The sequence below is a fragment of the Bos indicus genome, chromosome 18, assembly GCF_029378745.1.
Source record: "Bos indicus isolate NIAB-ARS_2022 breed Sahiwal x Tharparkar chromosome 18, NIAB-ARS_B.indTharparkar_mat_pri_1.0, whole genome shotgun sequence".
Lineage (NCBI taxonomy): Eukaryota > Metazoa > Chordata > Mammalia > Artiodactyla > Bovidae > Bos > Bos indicus.
The window spans coordinates 3,227,572-3,246,160 of NC_091777.1; the positions used below are offsets into that span (position 1 = coordinate 3,227,572).

The 18,589-nt window shown below is 63.3% G+C and overlaps 1 protein-coding gene across 3 annotated transcripts in view; it reads right to left on the minus strand.

The window, feature by feature from the left end:
* The window catches only part of BCAR1 (BCAR1 scaffold protein, Cas family member), a 33,832-nt gene extending 17,221 nt beyond the window's left edge, over nt 1–16,611 (minus strand). The window contains exon 1 of one of the 3 annotated variants that reach the window (XM_019979396.2): nt 16,448–16,611. In XM_019979396.2, coding sequence (XP_019834955.2) covers nt 16,448–16,459 — 12 coding nt within the window. In that variant the 5' untranslated portion in view covers nt 16,460–16,611. Of the gene's footprint in view, nt 1–4,255; nt 4,556–4,711; nt 4,859–16,447 lie in introns of those variants that run through there. The other 2 variants (XM_070770336.1, XM_070770338.1) reach the window with 2 other exon arrangements.
* Between the last annotated feature and the right edge of the window lie 1,978 nt (nt 16,612–18,589).

Consider the following 18,589-nt stretch of genomic DNA (forward strand, 5'->3'; position numbering starts at 1 on the left):
CACCCAGCCCACCAGCCTCCATCACTGCTGGGCTTCACGAGCCCCAGGGGCACACAGCCTGGCCCTGGGAGGGCATAGCACCCAGCCCACCAGCCTCCATCACTGCTGGGCTTCACGAGCCCCAGGGGTGCACAGCCGGGCCCCGGGGGGGCACAGCACCTGGCCCTCCAGCCTCCATCACTGCCAGGCCTCATGAGCACCAGGGGTGCACAGACAGGCCCCAGGAGGGTACAGCACCCAGCCCACCAGCCTCCATCACTGCTGGGCCTCGCGAGCCCCAGGGGTGCACAGCCAGGCCCCGGGGAGGCACAGCACCCGGCCTGCCAGCCTCCATCACTGCCAGGCTTCACGAGCCCCAGGGGCGCATAGGCGGGTCCCCGGGAGGGCACAGCACAGGGGCCCACCCGCGTCCAGGCACCACGCGGACGGCAGCCACCCCGCCCGCACCTCTGACCCCTTGCTCCTGACCTGGGGAGCCCCTTGCTAAATCCTACTCCTTCAGGATGCCACTTGGGTGTCACCACCCCCCGGAAGGCTCCCACATCCTCTCCTGGGCACCCACCGCCCACTGCGCCCTCTCTGAAGTGCCGATCGACACCCTTCATCATTGCCCACTTCATGTCCCCCGACCTGGGCATCCAGGAAGGGGAGGGGGGCCTGCCCCCTCAGCAGGGGACCCCCACACAAGCAGGGCTGAACCTGGGGCTGCTGACCTGCCCAGCGCAGGAGGGGGCGGTGCCCTGGCCTCCCTGGGAGCCGCCCAAGGAAGCCAGGTCGGCCCCCTGACACAGCCTCGCCCCAGAGGGAGGGGACAGAGGGGCACCCCCAGCCTGAAGCAATACTCCCTGGGCAACGGCCTGCCGCCGGCGTGCCCAGAACAACGGCCTGGTTGTTGCAGGGGAGCTGAGAGGCTGTCCCACAGGCCGGCCTGGTGCGAGAATGGCCCTCATTGTGTGCGCCAGACCCACTGGGCCCAGGGCGCGGAGCAGCTGGGCCATGGCCGCCACTGGGCACGCGCTCGGGAGATCGGTGGCCGCCGGATGGGTGTACCCTCCACCTGCTGCCCCGGGGAGTCCCGGGTGTGCTCTGGGTGTCCCCAAACACAGACTCGGGGGTGGTGCTACCTGGTGGCTGAGAGACTGACAGGCTCACAGTGACAACCTGACGACACGGCTCTTCTGCACACTCAGTATCTCCTTCACCTCGAGACACCAGGACTACGCCCATCCTACAGATGGGGAAACTGAGGCGCACAACCGTTACCTGATCTGCCAGTGTCATGGGCAGGACGTGGCAGAGGAGCCCTGAGCTGTGTGGCAAAGCGCAGCCGGGCGGCCGGGGCGGAAAGTTCACAGGCCTTGTCCACCCACCCCGTCCCTGCCCCCGCCACACACCCCAGCCCCGAGCACAGAGCCCCACACACAGCACTCACTCGGCAAACACTGGTTCTCTTCATGCACGGCTGTCTCAAATGTGGGCCAAGTTTATTTCTGGGGTATTCTGTTTGCTTGTCCCAAAGAGACCCTGCGGCCAGTGGATACAGCCAAAACGTGTGTATGCCCCCGTGGCAGCCCACGCTCACAGCTCACCCGTGCTCCAGGACGCCCCCAGGAGGGCTGCCCCGTGCCCAGGGCCCTGACAAGCCCCCGCTCTGCTCCAGGCTGGGGATCCGGGAAGGCAGCGCCTCTTCCCTTTCCAGGGGTCCCTACACCCTCATCTCGGACAGAACTGCAGAACAGCTGGCCTTGGCGTTGCCCAGGACAACTGAGGGTTCAGGGTCTGGGCTCAGGTCTTCAGTGTTCAGCGTGAGAAGCATGGGTGAGCCCCCTGCGCCAGAGCCACCCTCGGGGAACAAGGGAGGCGTGCCTCCTTCCTTGCCTACTGGGTAGCGCCCGAGCTCTGGATGCAGAGCAGGGGCTGGGTGTGGGCCTTCAGCCCCAGGCCTGACCCCAGCAGCCAGAACAGGTCCACAGACACAGACTGGAAACCCAGCTGTGGGGAGTCACGGCTAGCAGCTCCCTGAGACCAGCAGGTGCCCTGACCTGGCCTTCGTTAACAGTGGCAAGAGCAGAAGCCTCCACGTTCAGGTCCTGGGCAGGAAGCAGGCCGCGGGCAGGGTGTCCTGGGCACGGACCCTGGAGGCTGGGCAGGGAGGGTCCTCCTGCCGCGAGCACAGCCTGCAGCCTCCACCACACCAGATGGTGGGCAGAGGTGGGCCTGGCCCCGGGCACTGAAGAGCTCCCGGGGGGAGGGACGAGAGTAGAGCCCGCCATCCCAGAGCCCACCCACCTGCTGACAGCTGGGAGTGGTCCTCACTCCCTGAGCCCCGTACCACTGCCACCCACCCAGGAAACTGACCCAGACCCCAGACTCGCTGGGACAGACCGGCCTGTTCAGTCTTGGGATTTGGCTTCTCGGCAGAGGCCAGCACAGGCCAACCTTGACTTCACGGACAGCATCAGGCCCTGGGAAGCCACCACGGCCACCCCCTTGGTTTGCCACCGGAGGGGCCGAGGCAGAGGCACAGCCCAGGTGGGGCAGCAGAGGCGTTGTTCCTACAACGCCTTGGTTTCCCCACCTCGGCGTTCAAAGCCCCCTCTCCAGTCCTAAATGGCAACTCGCAGTAGCCCTTAAAGCAGCACCACCTGCTTCAGCAGGAGGAGGGTCTACACTGGCACAAAGAGCGCAGTTCTCCAGCTCAAGAAAGGTCCTGAGCCCTGACATCCAGAGCGCCTGCTGGAAAAGGGGTCTGAGACGGGGCCCTGCCCCTCCACCCTGAGCCCTTCCAGGCCAGCCAGTACTTCGTCCCTCTCCCCACTCAGAGATGGGAGCAGGTCAAGTCAGGGGCTCTCCCGTCAGGGAGACCACCCTGTCAGGGAGACCGCCAAGTCAGGGAGACCACCCTGGAGCTCCATACTCGGGGCCCTCAGGGCCCAGAGAGGAGGAACTCGGACAGGATCTTCCCGGAGAATGGCCCAGTGTCCGCCAAGCACTGTCCCCATCCCCTTCCACCTGCTGGCTGGTTCTGGCTGCCCCAGCTGGCTGTGGGCTCCTGGGGGACGGAGGAGAGCTCTCCAGGCTGAGAGAAAATGGGCGCTGGGACCCCTAAAAGAATGATGGAGGCCAGGTGGGGGCCACTAAAGCACAGTGCAGGAGCCAGAGAGAGACCCCATGGAGCTGGCAGTCCCCCCAGTCCCTGAGCGAGGGGAGCACATGGACGAGCTGGGCCACATCAGGAGACTATGCCCTGGGTCAGCTCTGAGGACAGTAACGTCCCTCTCTGGCCTCAGTGCCCCCATCTGCGCCTGGGGGGAACAGCTGTCTGGGGGCCTCTCTCACTCGGGCAGGACTCCCGGGGCACTGCCCTCACTTCAGTCCCTTGCCCAAGCCTGGGCACATGGGGCCAGCTCTCCGGACCTGAGGCTGACTGTCCTGGCAGAGTTAGAGACTGCCCTAGCCCGCCTCCACCCTGCACCCACTGGACTCTCCCCTCACTGAGGTCAAGTGGGTGGCGGGTGCCAGTGCCAGAAGGGCTTGCCAACAGCTCCTCCCAGACTCTCTTCCCACCAGGCTCCACTTGCACCTGGGGCCCCTCTCCTGCTTTTCTACGCCTGTTAACCCTGACATCCCTCCACCCCAGCATCAGCTCCCCACCCTGGAAAGGAAACGGTCATGGGGGGGGGGGGGTGCGGCGGGCGGCGCACGAGGAACACCTGCGGGCCTGGCTGAAACTGACACAGCAAACCCAGACAGGACCTCCCAGCTGAGACTCTTTAAGGCTGGGGAGAAAACAAGCTCCCTGTTCTCAAGACCAGCTGGAGATGGGAGACAACATCTCCCCGGACTCTAACCTCTCACGCTCCCCGACCTCCCCCAGGCATCGGCAAACCTCAGCTTCTCCGAACCCGTCACCACCACCCGGGGCTCTGCCTAGCGCAGCAGCAACGCGAGGACAGGCCACCCGAGGGGCGGCTGCGCCCCTCCCGGCTCGCACGCTCCACCCGCGGAGACGAGGGCCCGGGATGGGACCGCCGCGTGGGCCTGGACTGCCCTGCCCGCCGTCCAGCTCCTACAACGCTTTTACAGCGAGCGAAGGCCATAACCGAGAGGAGCCTGCCCCGGATCCCGGAATCCAACGCTGGCGACCCGGAGGTTAATTATTAACTTCTCCGCGGACCACGCACTTGCTCCCGGCGCCCTCGATCCCTAGCATGGGGCAGGGGCAACCGTCCCCCCAAAACACACGGAGCCCCACCCCGCCTCCTGGAAATTCACGGCACAAGGGGCCCCGGGTCGCTGCTCCAGGCGATGGAGTGGGGGCTCGGAGACCCGGCTCTCAGGCCCAAGGTCACCCGACAGGCGCTGCCGGCAGGCGGGAGCGGGCCTCCGGCCAGCTACTTTCCCGGATCCAGGAACTTCTCTGCGGCCCGCGGCGCCCGAGCCCGGTCCTTCCAGCAGCCCGCGGGCGCGTGGGGCCTGCGGTCACCCCCAGTCCCGGCCTTCGAGAGCCCGGGCCGGGCACAGGGGGTTCCCAGGATCCCGGCCCCACGCCCCCGCTGCGGCCGTTCCCAGGACCCGCGGGTCCGGCAGGAAATGCCGCTCACTTAACCCTTCCCCGCCCGGGCCCGCCGGGTCCGCCCGGGAGCGGGCAGGGCCGGGGTGCCTCCGCCGACGGCCCCCGGTGCGCGGACCCCGCCCCGGCCAAGCTCACCAGGTAGTTCATGGTGTCCGGTGGGCCTGGGCTCCCCGTGGGAGCGCACAGCGAACCGCTCGCGCCGAGCGCTCGCGGGGTCCCAAGCGCCCCGAAGCCGCCCGGCTCCCGGGCCCCGGTCCGGCCGCCTCAGCGCCTACCCGGCCACTGCCACCGCCCAGGGCCGGCCCGCCCCGCCCCGCCCGGCTCCGGCTTGCCCTGCCGCGCGCACCCATTGGCCACTCGGGCCCCCATGCAAATGACCCGCCGGCCCGGGGGCGGGACGCCGAGCAGGGCCGCCCCCGCCCCCGCCCCCGCCCCCGCCCCCGGTGCCGGGACTGCGCGGGGCTCCAGGAACCCGCCTGCCCGGCGCTCCGAAGGCCTGTCCCTGCACTCCACCGAGGGCGAGCACGCATCCTCCTCAAAGGCCGTGGCCTTCCTCTTTCTGGAAGACTGCCGGGATTGCCCTCCTCTTCTGCGGCCGTGGCAGCCCCAGAGGCGCCAGCCTTCCCCGGCCGCCAGCGCGGGTCATTTCACATGCGTCCATCCAACAAGTCCGACTCAGATTTGCACCCGGAGGAGTATGCCCCAGCTGGCAGAAAACTAAGATTCCGGCCACCACCGCACCGACTCTGGTCGGGCCTGTGGTGTCTTAAGAGCCCCAGAATGTGAAGACATGGCAAAGACGCCGGGGACGGCAGGGAATCCGGGGACAGCAGCTGTCTCCGTGGGTAATGCGGGGAGAGGAGGCCCGGAGCACATCGTGTTCTAATAGCCAGTGTGCGGGAAGCCCCAGCGCACCGGGGACAAGAAACTTGTCCATCTACCCCTTCTCCGAACTGAATCCAGCTTCCCAAGTGCTGCCCCAGGACCTCTGCCCCCACCCAGACCCCTCAGTCAGCCCTGTCCAGGGCTGACACCTCTGGCCCAACAACTCCCGTTTCAGCAGCAGGGGCTGGGAGGGATGCTGATGGGAATGACCGCAGGGAGACGCACTACAGGGAAGTTGAGTGGAGGGCACTGTGGTTCTGAGCTTCCCCTCCCCAGGAGACAAGCTGTGACCGTCCCTGAACGTGGTCCAGGGCTGCACGGAGGTCTGCAGGGAGATCTAGGAAGGAGCCGGCTCCAGACCTGGAGCTCCCGCGCCTCACATCTGGGGTTCTCCCACAGGCTGCCTTCTCAAGCCACTTGCTGAGTGTGCAGACACCATCAGGCAGCTTGGAATGCCAGTGAAGCAGCCGGACATGTCCTGTAGAGAACCCTCGGGCGTGGCCTATAAAATACATACAAGCCCGAGAAAGATCCAAAGGTGTCCCTCCACCGACACCCAGACTGACACAGCCCCTCTCCAGGTGTGCTACCATGGGCAGGCTCTCCCTCATCTATAAAAGGAAGACGCTGGGCTAGGACACCCCACGTCTGGCTGGTCATAGATCCCTTGGAAAGCTTGTTAAGAAACAAATTCCTAGGTCCCCTCCTCCAGAAAAACTGGGAGTTGGCAGGGGAGGGGGGGAATCCAGACATCTGCATTTCTCCCAAAACTGCTTGGGGAACCACTGGACGGAACTCTCAGCACAGGGTGTGGGCAAAGAGTAGCAAGATTTGGACACAGGGGGACCCAGAGTCCTCAAGAAGGAACGGGACAAGCTGCCACCCTATGCCCGCCTTAGGACTGGCCCCCCTGTACCCTTCAAAACAGCCCAGTTCCCCACAGAAGACCCAGCTCTCAGGGAAATGTTGCCAAGGGTGTCCCCTCCTGCCTGTTCCCAAGGCTGTGCCCCAAAGTCAGAAAGGAAGCCGTGGCCTCGTCAGAAAGGCCTGCCCTGCCCTCAGCCTGACTGGCACCTCCGCTTCCAAGGAAACATCGGAACAGCCTGCCGTGAGTGAATATCTGTACATGCTGAGTGGAGGGGATCCTTAGGTTTTCCCTGGGGTCTCCACTTGGGTGGGGAGTAGGGTGGGGACCAGGCTCCACAGCTAGTCAGTAGGTCTCCACAGAGATGGGCAGGGACATCCCTGTCGAGTTGGCCTTATCCTGTGCGAGCCGGCCTTGGGAGAGCAGGGAAGCGCCTGGAAGACCAGAGACCCTCCCTCCGCGGGGCTGGATTAAAGCCGAACGGGGGCGGGGCTGCTCAAGTGGGCGGGCAGGCGGGGGAGGAGAACCCAGCTCTGGCCCAGGCATTTCAAAAATTTGCTCCTTTTCCACTTAAACTCCCCACTCCCCCCAAGACTGTGCCTCCCAGAATGGCATTTCCGCTTTGGAATCCAGGCCCTGGGATCTCTGCCCCACTGTGCTGGAAGGGGAGGGGTTGAAGGGGGAGCCGAGTGCCCCCTCCCAGGCCTGCCTTGGGGAAGTGGGGGAGGGGCGCCCATTGGGCAGCTCTGGGGGTCTGTGGGGGAGCAGACCCTCCCAGGCCAATGGCCAAGGGATGCAGCCCCCAGGACAGCGCTCAGGCCAGCACTAGGCCAAGGCCTCCATGATCACGTGCTCATCTCGTGCCCACAGTGATCCTGCACAACAGGCTTCCCAATTCGCCCCATTTTCCAGATGAAGAGGCTGAGACTCAGTTTCCCCTACCCACCCTGCACCCCCCAGACTGCAGTCCCAGAAGGGAGGGCAGGCAGGGCTGCTATAGCGCAGCCCACGCTGAACCCCCTGCGGCACCTTCAGGACCTGCAGGGCAGAAAAGAGGTCATGGAACACGGGTGCCCAGGGAAGCTGAGGACCCTGCCGCACTCAGAGGCCCCAAAGGACAAGCATGTGAGACCCAAGCACCATCCTCAGACACAAGTGAGCTCAGAACAGGCTCAGGAGCGCCCCTCAGCAGGGTGAGCACACCGTATGCCCGGGAAGGAGAGGACCCTGCTGGATGGAGGGGCCGGGAGAAGCTGGCAGAGCGTGGGCTCCTCCCAGAGCACCGTGGTCACCCCAGCGGTGCAGGCGAGCTTACAGCTGGGGTGTCCCCCCAGGCCCTGGGGGAGCACCTGTCTGTGCAGGGCCGATGGTGGCCTACGCCCAGGCCACTGGTTCCCGTGCGTCCATCACGGGCCCGCTGGGGCAGGCGCTGCTGGTGATCCTAGGCCCTGAGTGAGGAGACCTGGCGCCTGCTCTCTGGGCTTTAGGGGGTCTTATTCTCCACGTCAGACCCACAGCACAAAGAACGGTTCTTGCAATAGCCCCAACAATGTCTGTGGCAGCATTTATAACAGTGAACAAAGAGGGGCATAACGTAAATGACCAGCTATAGGGGACTGGTTGGGCCACCAGAATCTCTCAATGGAATCCTGTGCAGCTATTAAGATGGCCATTTTCAAAGGCTAAAATCATGCAAGAAAATGCTGATGCCAAGTGAAGCGTGGACTGAAATGGCTAGCTCCAAGTGACTCGGACAGCCGCCTTCTCCTAAGCCTGGGCTTTCCCAGCAGCACCGAGGGGGGCCGGCCGGCTCCGGGCGCAGCAGCAGGGAAGGATTTCCTGAGGCCGGAGGTGAGGGCTGCCAGCCGCAGGGACAGGAAGAAACGATGCCTCTAGAAGGCCGCAGTGGACGCCCAGCCCTGGGCTGGCCACGCACACCGGCAGGCTCCAAGGCAGCCTGCGAGCCGGAGCCAGCCCTGTGGGCGAGGGGGCAGGACACCGCGCAGGCCCAGCTGTGCCAAGAACCGCTGTCACACTGCCACCGCCACAGAGACCGCCCTCCCGGGGCCAGGACAGAACCATCCCCACCCAGAGGCTCGGACAGGGGCAGGGCCTTGCCCCCTCACACCTCCAGGAAGTGACAAAGCCACAAAATGCAAACCGGCTACCAGGGCATGATCCCACAGAAGAGCACCCCAGGGGACCCCAGACAGAGCAGACCCCGGGGGCTGGAGCCTTGAAGCCTTGCCTCCAATGGAGAAACCACGGGCGTCCATGTGTCATTATGGTGGTGACCAGCTGTGGGGTGGGCTCCAGTCCCCCAACAGGGCCCCGGGACAGCCCCCAGGGGCCTGGGTGCAAGGGTGGGACCAGGGCAGAGGGGTGGGGGCAGAGGCAGGGCTGCGGGATGCACGGCCTGGACCCCCGCCGATCCTATGCCCCCACCTTCCAGCAGCTCCCTCCCCCGCTCTCAGGCTCTTTCAAGGACAGCACAGTCTCCTAATTTTTTTTTTTTCTCCTAATTTTTTAATTGATTTTCTAATTTGAAAATTAAGCAGGCGCAGAGGCACCTGCAGGGAGGTGCTGCCTTCAGAGAGGGGTTCTGCTCACACGGCTGGGGCGCTTCCCAGGGCCTCTCTGCCCCAGCCCTGGGTACGGACCCCAGTAGCCTGAGTGCCCCCTTCTTGTCTGTACCCCCTCCCGGTGTGCCTCAGAGAACCAACAACCAGCTCCGCACTTTTGTGTGCACAGAGAGGCCTGCCCCTTGCTGGCACCGGGACCCCTGTCCCCGGGTCCTCACCCCTCCCCTGGCACTGGGACCCCAGTCCCCGGGTCCTCACCCCGGCAGCGGCAGCGGCCCCTCAACACTGCCTGGGGGAGGGCGGGGGTGGGGGAAGGGAGAGCCAGGGACAAGCCCCTGTCCTCGGAGAGAAAGCTGGGCGGCTGAGCTCTGGCGGGCAGCCTGGGCGGCAAGGCCAGGGTGTGGTCAGCAGCCCCAGCCCGCCATCTGCTTGCCTCTCCCATGGCAACCGGCCCCTGCGCGAGGGCAAGGGGAGGGGCGACCGCACATGCCATCTGCCGCCCCCACCTGCTTCTGCCGGAGGACAGGTGCCGACACCCACCACGGCCCCCAAGGGGCAGCGGTGTGACCCCGACATCAGTGGGGGTTGGGGGGCCGGTGGGGTCACAGGAGGGGACTTCAGGAGCCCAGGCCGGCATGAACGCAGGGACAGCACAGCTACGGCGCCCCCCGCCTGCGCCTGCTCCAGCCTGCAGGGGGCTCCACGCGCCCCCGGCCCACCTTCTCGTCCGGGTTGGCCTGTAGGCCAGGAGCTCTGATTCCACCCGGCGTGGGGCCCTCCGTGGTCACTGTGTCTCTCAGAGCCTCTGGGACTGGCCAGGACGCTGCAGGCACACTCATGCCTCTGCCTTACACACCAGCCCTGCCCCACCAGGCATGCTCCCGGGCACCCACACCTCGTGCACAAGTGCCCTCCAGTAAGGCCCCCCACCCCCAGCCCTGTGTTTCCACATCCCCTGAATGGTTCTGCAGCAAAAACCTTTCTGCAAAGCCCAGGTGCCCCCAGACCCCCAGGCACTGCAGAGAGGTGGGCAAGGTCTCCCCTCAGCCTGGGGACTGGGTGTGGCCGTAACAGGGTCTATCAGGACACCCTCCAGTACCCGCTCCCGCTGGGACACCACTGCCAGAAAACAAGTCCTCGTCCTCAGGGAGCGTCCACTCCAGGGTGGGTGCAGGGAGCAAGCGGAGAGACATGGGATGTTGGGGAGAACGACACAGAGAGGGGCTTCTTTATACAGATGCTAGGGCTCCTCACTGAGGAGGTGGCATTTGAGCAGCATGTGACTCTTTTGCTCAGGCTCATTATACAGAAAAAAGTAAGTCAAGGTTTGTAAAAAATAGCACAGGCATGCCAACAACTGCCCGGGTGTGCAGCGCAGCATGCAGAGCAGGGCGGCTCTCAGGCCAGCCTCCCCCACTGCAGCTTCCTGAGGGGTCAGGTGTCCTCGGGACCTGCCTGCGGAGTGACTGCCTGGCGGGGAACCTTGGTGGGCAGCCAGGGTCAAAGTGGGGAGCTCAGGAATCCATCCAGGCCAGGGAGGGTGGGGAGACAGGGGCCGCTCCCAGGAGAGCTCCATCTCCTCCTAGAAGCCTCTCCCCAACAGGAGCTCTGGCGGGTACGGGCCCTGGGAAGAGGGGATTCGAGCACCGGATACCTGGGGAGAGCTGTGGACAAGAAGGCACGCGTCACACCGCTCTGAACAATCACGGTACTTTGGGGAACTCGGCATTTAGGGAACACAGACACCTCTGGGCATGCCTCAAGGCACACAGCCCTGGATATCAGGTTTTATAAAATAATGAAATAGGGTATTATACCACCAACAACACTAGTATGTTCCAGTATTAAAAGCCCTCCGCACACAAGGACTAGAGACAGACATCCATCAGCAAGAGAGCAGGACATACATAAACTCAGAGTCAGCAGTGGACTGCTCAGCACAGCAGTGAAGATAGAACTATTGACACATACCCTGTGGGTGAGACTCTCAAAATCATTTTGCTGAATGAAGTCAGACCCCAAAGAGTATACACTATAATATGCTTCCGCTGGCATCAAGTTCAAGAATAGGTGAAACCTTGCCGTGACGAGAGAAATCACCATGCTGGCCACCGTAGAAACGAACACAACTCTGTAAATCAACTACACGCCAATAAAAAATGACTTTCCAGAACAAGATCATGGGATAATCATAGTTTTTCCTTTAAAAAAAAAAAGAAACCAGAATGCTGACCATGTTACAGGGCTGGGGCGCACTTGACAGTAAGGTAGTGCTTGTGAACGTTCTGAGATGACGGACAGGCTCATCATCTTGATTCGACTGACGGTTACATGGGGTCTACATTAGTCAAAACTTACCCAACTGTACACCTAACGTCTGTCCATTTCACTACATAGAAAACCTTCTCAGTTAAGAGAGTCTCAACTGGTAAAAAGAAAACAAATCACAGAGGAAACAATAAAGAGCACTAGGAATACCCAGAAGTAGGTATTGTAATCCTAAACCCACCGCGTTGCCCTTTTTGCCCTGGCCATCAGGGAGCTTCAAGTCAAATGTGTGTGCCTACCTTCCCCATACATTACAAAGTTCTGGATTTTGCGATGATCCCAAACTCTGTCCTTCACTATAATCTGTCTCAAATCCTTACTGGAATTCGGTAGGGTTTAAATAATAAAATTGAATTACTAAAAGAAAAAAAAAAACCTTAGAGAAGGGATTAACTTTAGAAAGCCGTAACTTGTGACCAGTTCTCCACGCGGGCAGCCGTCACCGCCTCCCAGGCCCCTGACCTATCCCCAAATCTTTGTCCTGAAGAGACGGAGACAGTGGTCCAGTAAACTAAGAGAAAGCCGAGGAAACGACGGGTGAGACTAGGGTGCAGTCAGAGCAGGCAGCTGTGATGGAGCCCCGTCAGAGGCTGGGAGGCGCAGCTGAGGGCAGCAGGCACACCTCTTGCTGGGCCACGAGAGCGGGGTCAGGAGGGGCCGCCTCCTAGCCTTGAGGTCCTGCCTCACCCACAAACCAGAGCCCCCTCCTTGAAGGGCCAGGACCCACCCCATGGTGTCTCCTTCCTACCCAGGACCCTGCCTGTCCCATGCTAGGCAGGCTGCTCCAGACACATCTGAAATCAGCCCGGCACCCACCGATCCAGCAGCTTCCATCTCCCGCTACACGGCACCCACTCTTGGGGGCACTCAGGACAGGGCACCCAGCCGGCCTGGGGTACAGTGGGTCTGCTGTTGGCCCCACTGGAGGGCACTCCATCTACTGGATGAGGGCAAGTACCTGTCCATCCAAGGCTGAGACAGGGGTCCAAATAGCCAGGCAGGGAAGTGACCAGGGTCATCCCATGGCTTAAGCCCTGGCAGGAACGGGCCACAAAAAAAGGGCTACTGGAAGCAGACTGGGCAGGCCAAGGAGGATTACAGGGGCAGGGGGCTGGTTGTGCAGGAGCCAGAAATGGGTCTTGGCTACCGTACCAGCCACTGGTGGCAGGATAAAGATAATAACCTCAACAACAGTAGCTACTATGACTTATTAGCCTCTTACAGAAAGCTTTCTGCCAACCTCGCCAAGATCTCATAAAACCCCAAGAGCTCAGTGCCCTTATAATCCCCAGAACACAGAGGACACAGACTCAGAGAGGTTCAGGTGTTCGCTCAAGGTACAGACGACCCTGCCCCATCATTTTAGAGCCCTGGCCCTTGACCTGCCAAACATCGTCCCTCCAGAAGCGACTCTCTGGGGCCCATCAGCCCCCAACCGGGCTTCCAGGGCCTGTGCAGGGACGCAGACCCCAGGCTGTGGGGGCTGGCCGGGGGTCATCAGTGCTCCCGGGACCACCTCCTTGGCAGGCGATCGGAGCAGGCTGGACAGGGAGGAGCCAGGCAGCCTGGGTCCTGCCCCAGGAGCCTGACGGCAACGAGGCAACCCCCCTGATGAGTGCATGACCACCGCTGGGAATCCTGGAGGGCTTCCCGCAGGGGACCCTCTGCTGAGCGAGAGGAGGGACGGGGAGCGAGGCAGGGTTGGGGTCGGAGGTCACTTCCCATGCAGCCCAAGGCCGGTGGGAGGGGTGTGCCCGGCACTCTGGAGCCTGAATGCAGGACCTTGGACTTGGGCTCTGCCCAGCTCCACTGCTCTCTTCTGCACCCGTTCTCCCAGGCCCCCGCCGCCGCTGGCCTGGCTGCCCAGGCTGGAGCCGCCCGGTCCCCTGGCCAGCTCTCCAGCAGCAGCAGCAACTGACACAGAGCCAGGTACAAAGGGCACCCTGGGACCGTTGGCAGAGGCTCAACCAGGTGCCACTCCTGCTCTGTGAGTCTCCCGATGGGCTGACCTGCCCTGCCGCACCTCCCCGGAGAGCTGCTTGGCCACCGGGAGCCCCAGAAGCCCCACATCCCATGGGTGCTGAAGGGCTGACTTGAACTCATGCTCAGAAAGCCACGAGCGGAGGGGCACTTTCTTAGCGGCCCTGGCTTCTGTACAGCCCAGCAGGCCGCAGCCCCCACAATTACAGAGGCCACGCTCGCTTGCTGGCTTTGGATGCCGCCCGACTCAGTTCCCAGCCTGGCCCCATCCCCCAGTGGCCGTGCAACCGGGCAGGACGACAAGACCTCCTCGAGCCCAGCGCTCGGCACAGGGAACGCTCCACACACGTCAGCACCTCGCTCCTTGAAAGAACCCGTCCCTCACTTAATACAGGAGCAGAGGAGAGGCTGGAGCAGCTGTGCCCATTTCACAGACAGGGAACAAGAGGCAGGAACAGGCAGCAGACAACTTCTCTACCAGCTGGAAGCTGGCTTCCTACCTGACAGTGCTGGGGGGCAGTGTCACTCCTAAATTCAGATCATGCCAATGCCCACCAGGAGTCTCAGGTGAGTGACCTAGCCATTTCCCTTACCAAATGCTTCCTGCCTGCCCAGAGAGAGGAGGCGGGCCTGGGCGCTAAGCAGCCATGCCCGAGAGGAAGGCAGACTTCAGAGAACAGCCAGAAAGCGCCTCTCCTGGTGCTGTGTCAACTCTGCCCTCAGCTCAGAGCACAGGCGGGATATGAGGCAGGGAGTTGGGAGGACCCTGCATGCTGTTCTCTCTCTGGGCCCCAGTTAGTCGTACAGTCATGTCTGACTCTGTGCGACCCCATGGACTGTAACCCACCAGGCTCCTCTGTCCGTGGAGTTCTCCAGGTAAGAACACTGGAGTGGGTTGCATGCCCTCCTCCAGGGGATCTTCCTGACCCAGGGATCAAACCCGGGTCTTCTGCATTGCAGGCAGATTCTTTACTGTCTGAGCCACCAGGGAAGCCCCAGATTGCATGTGGGTCAGATGGTGGAGTGAGACCAGCTGATCCCTGGAGGGTCCCCCTGTCTGACACTCAGGAGGTCCCCCCTGGCCCAATCTGGCCTGTCCCAACCTCTTCGCCCCCTCCTGCCGCCCACCATTGCCTCCCACCCCATTCTGAAGCATCTGGTAATTGCTGTGGGCCAAAGTGCCTGCGTCAGCCCCATCCAGGAAAAGACTGCCCAAATGAACGGGTATGCTTAAAACCCAAACGTGTCTGTGAGCACCACGTGGGCGGTCATCATTCTGGGTTCCCAGAGCGGGGCTTGAGCAGGAGGCTGGCCTCACCACTCACCAGCACATGAAAGCAATTTTCAGAACATTTCATGGCTGCTCCCAAAATGAACTTTGTTTCCCACTGCCACCAGTTCACACATCACCAGGGGGCCCAGGAGAGGCCCAGGGTGACCCGATGGCCCGGCATGTGTGCACAGGGGGTGAGGCCCCCACTCCCCCTGCAGAACCTCCGAGGACTGCAGCTGCAGGCGGAAGGGTGGCAAACAATGCGAAACTGGCAGTGTGGATGAACGGGGCAGAGGCGGACCACAGGTGTCCAGGGCAGGTGTCTACAGTGGTGCCTGTCTGCGCAAGTCACACCCAGAGACTGGCCCTCCCACCAGCCCTCTCCTCTTAGAGATGGGGCCACGGAGGCACAGAGCCCAGGAGGGCTGCCCAGAGTGCTCAGGCGAGGGGTCTGGGTGCTACCCCAGACCCTGTATCCAGACCTTTGCTGTGACTGTGGAAAACCACACCAAATCGAGCATGGACCTCCCAAACTTAGGCCGTCCAGGCTCTGATATAGCCTAAAAGTCCCAGTCCCTGTTCACTCGTGCCCTGGAGACTCTGGCCCTTGGGCAGGCTTAGATGGTCCACCTCATCTCTCTGGTCAGTGCCCAACAAGGTCAGAGAAGGTGTCCTGATGCCCTGAGCCAGAGAGGACCCAGAGCCTTGCAGGAAGGCAGAGCAGAAGGACTTGGCAGGCCTTTTCTGTCTTCTTTCTTTCTTCCTAAAGATGAGGCAATTATGCTTAGAACCAGAACGGACGGGGGTGGGGGGTTCACATCAGCACGGTCTGGAAGCCCTAAGTTTTTCATCTGTAACTCTGCATTAACCGCTTCTGGAGGCGGGCAGGAGCTCGGATCTTTAATTCCATAATAACAATGCTTTGCTCTTATACAGCATCTCTTCTCCAGTAATCTCCGTGTACTCTATGGTGGTTAATTAAAAGGCCATTTGCCCTGCCAAGAAGCCCCAAACAGTCTGCCTCATCGTAAGGATGGGGTCCCCCAAGTGCGAAGCAGTTCCACAGACAGGCCAGGTGGATAGGCACCCGGGGACCACTGCCCCCTCTTGTCAGAGGGAAAACCCCTAAAGGCCGCAGAGAAACAATGGCTGGAGGCCAGGGCTTTACAGCACAAGGCCCTCTTCCCGGCAGGAAGCAGGGAAGCAGCCCCCACCTCAGTGGGTGCCTCTGAAAAGCGGGCTGGGGGCTGCACCTGAGACCTGGTGACCAAAGGCTGCCGGGACCACTGGCCATCCGCGCAGGCCGGGCTCGGATGCCTCCAGGTGACTGGCCTGTGCGGAGCCCGGGGTGGGGTCGCCCGAGCCGCCTGCTGGGGTAGCAGCAGGGGGTGCCAGGTGAGAAGAGAAGCCCCAGGGCTAGGGGGGAAGAAGAAGTGAGGGCCTGCACCCATGGGGCCTTCAGCGGCAGAGGTACGCTTCCCGGAGAGTGCATCCTCGGGTTCTAAAGGGTGGGCGCAGACCCCCACCGCTAAGCCGGCCCGGGCGCGAGGGGTCTCCGAGAGGAACACCCGGGCCCCGGCCGGGGAGGCCCCTAAGCACCGCAAGGCGGCGGTCCCAGGCGGACCCCGGGTGGGGGGACGCGGACCCCGCCCCCTCAGCCGGCCCGGCCGCCTGGAGTGTGTCCCGGGGAGCGGCCGGGCCTTCTCCCCGCCGGGCCTGGCCACCCTGGCGGGGGGGACTCCTGGGGGCCAGCGCGGACCCCGCCCGACCCGGGTCCCCAGGGAGAGGGCGCAGGGAAAGGCGGGGGCGCGGAGGCCGGCCTCGGGGAGCCGCCTCCGGCTGCTCCCAGTCCCCTACGCGAGAGGGCCCGGCGGGGCCCCAAGCCGGCGGCCCCAGGCGGCGCGAGGCTGCGGGCCCGGCGGGGGCAAGAGCGGGCCCGGCCGCCGGTCGGTACTCACCGGCACGGACATCTTGGCCGCCGCTCCCGGGGCCCGGGCGAGCAGCGGCGCCGGCAGGCGGGGCGCTCAGTCCGCCGCGCTCAGCGCCCCCAGCGCGGCCCCGGCGCTCTCTGGGCTCCTGCGCGCTCCCGGCGCGGGGTCCCGGCGCTCTCGGGGCTCCTGCGCGCTCCCGGCCGCCGGACTGTCCGGGCGCCCCAGCCCGCGCCGCGCATGCGCCGCCCGCGCCGCCCCTCCCCCTCGGGGCTCCCCCGCCCGCGGCCGCGTTAAAGGAGAGGACCCCGAACCCGGGGTTTTTCTGTCGGCCCAACGCGGCGACGGGGCTCGGTCTCCGCCCTTTACCCATCCGTCAGGGACCACCTTGAGGCGCACCATCTCCTGGCTGCCTGCCGGCTCTGGAAGCCTGAACGCCCACCCCACCCCCAACCCCACTTTGCCCAGCCCAGGGCTCTGGGCGCCTGCCCGGTTCTCTGGCCGGGCTCCCAGCCCCTGTGTCTGAGGACGATTGCAAGTCAACCGATCAGGGCTCCTAGAAACCCTTCCCGCTCTCCTCGCTGAAGGTGGGACCCCTCCCCACCCCCAGGCAGCGAAGCCCGACGTTCCTCCCTGGCGCTGCGCCCCCCTGACTGCCCTTCCCCAGGGATGCGGAGCGCCCGACCCCCCGGAAACAGCCTGGCTGATCCAGGTCATCGAACAGAGCTGGCCTGGGTTCTGGGGAAGATCCTGCCTCCTGCTTATCCCCGCTAAAGGGCCGGCCCTGCCCCAGAGCCCGGGCTTCAGACACAGAAGACAGACGTTCCAGGGCCTGAGCCTTCCTTTCTCTGGGTTAACCCCCCAGTTTCTTCAGCTGTTGCACAGCTGCCCTGGTGCCCAAGTCTGGGCACATACTTGAGCATCTTAGCTGCTCCCCATCCCCTGCCAGGTAGGCCTTGCTGTCCCCACGGTTACTTCTAACAGACTGAGGCTCTGAGCCCCCTCAGCTACCAGAAGGCACTACCGGGGGTCTGACCACTCTGTTCTGCTTCCCACCACATACAAACTGTCCCCGCTCCGGGGGGGCCCTTCCCGGACTAGAGGCGGCAGGCAGGGCCACAGCAAGCAGAGGGGGGTCTGGGGTGACAGCTGCCACCCCCTCAAAGGGCCTTCTGTGTGTGTCTGGCAGGAGGTCCTGCCCGCGCCCACCCGCCCGCATCCAGCTGGCCCGGGGCTCCTGAGCTGGAAGCCGCAGTTCAGTGTGGCGCCGGCGCGCTGTCTCAGAGGTCCCCCCACCCCTCCCCACCCCGACACTGCCCCAGCCCCGCCTTCTTGCTGGAGCCTGGCTCCACCTCTTCTTTCTTTCCGAGTCTGTCTGAATTCTTATCGCCCACTGTTCCTGTGTCCTCTCCCGGCCAGGGTACCGGGAAATGGAAACCCAGCAGAGGGGTGCGGTTGGGCCACAATCTCCAAAACCATCCGTGCCTCCGACCGACCCCCTGTGACTACTTTCCCGGAAAGGCCATCACAGGCTCATGCTGGAAGAGAGAACACAGGCCAGACCCTCCCTCACTCCGAGGCAGGGACCCAGGGCCTTGGGTGTGGGGTTGGGAGCAGCCAGAGGGGCCCCATCAGTGCGCTGAGCAGCCAGCAGGACCAGGCAGGACCAGGTCTGTGAGAAAACAGCGGCTGCTCCCGCTCGCCACCGCCCAACACCCCCTCACTACCCAGCCGGCAAATGATCCCCGGGTGACTCCCTCGGTGCTGCAGAGAACAGGTTCTGGGCACCCCACAACTAGCAGTTTACACCGGGCTATCTGAGCAGGCACCAGCACCCTGGGAGTGTCCTCAGAGTTTGCCAGGGACCCAGGGAGACAGGGGTTCCCGTTGCTCCTGGCACTTGGATGGAAGGGAATTTGGACATGGCCAGAGTGTCTTCTCAAGTGGTTCAGGTGGTAAAGAATCCACCTGCCAATACAGGAGACACAGGTTCGATCCCTGGATGAAGGAGATCCCCTGGAGGAGGAAATGGCCACCCACTCCTGTATTCTTGCTGGGAAAAGACAGAGCAGACTGATGGGCTACAGTCCATGGAGTCAAAAAGGAATTGGACACAACTTAGCAAATGAACGCACACTCAGACACAAAGTCTGGGCAAAGACAAGCTTCATA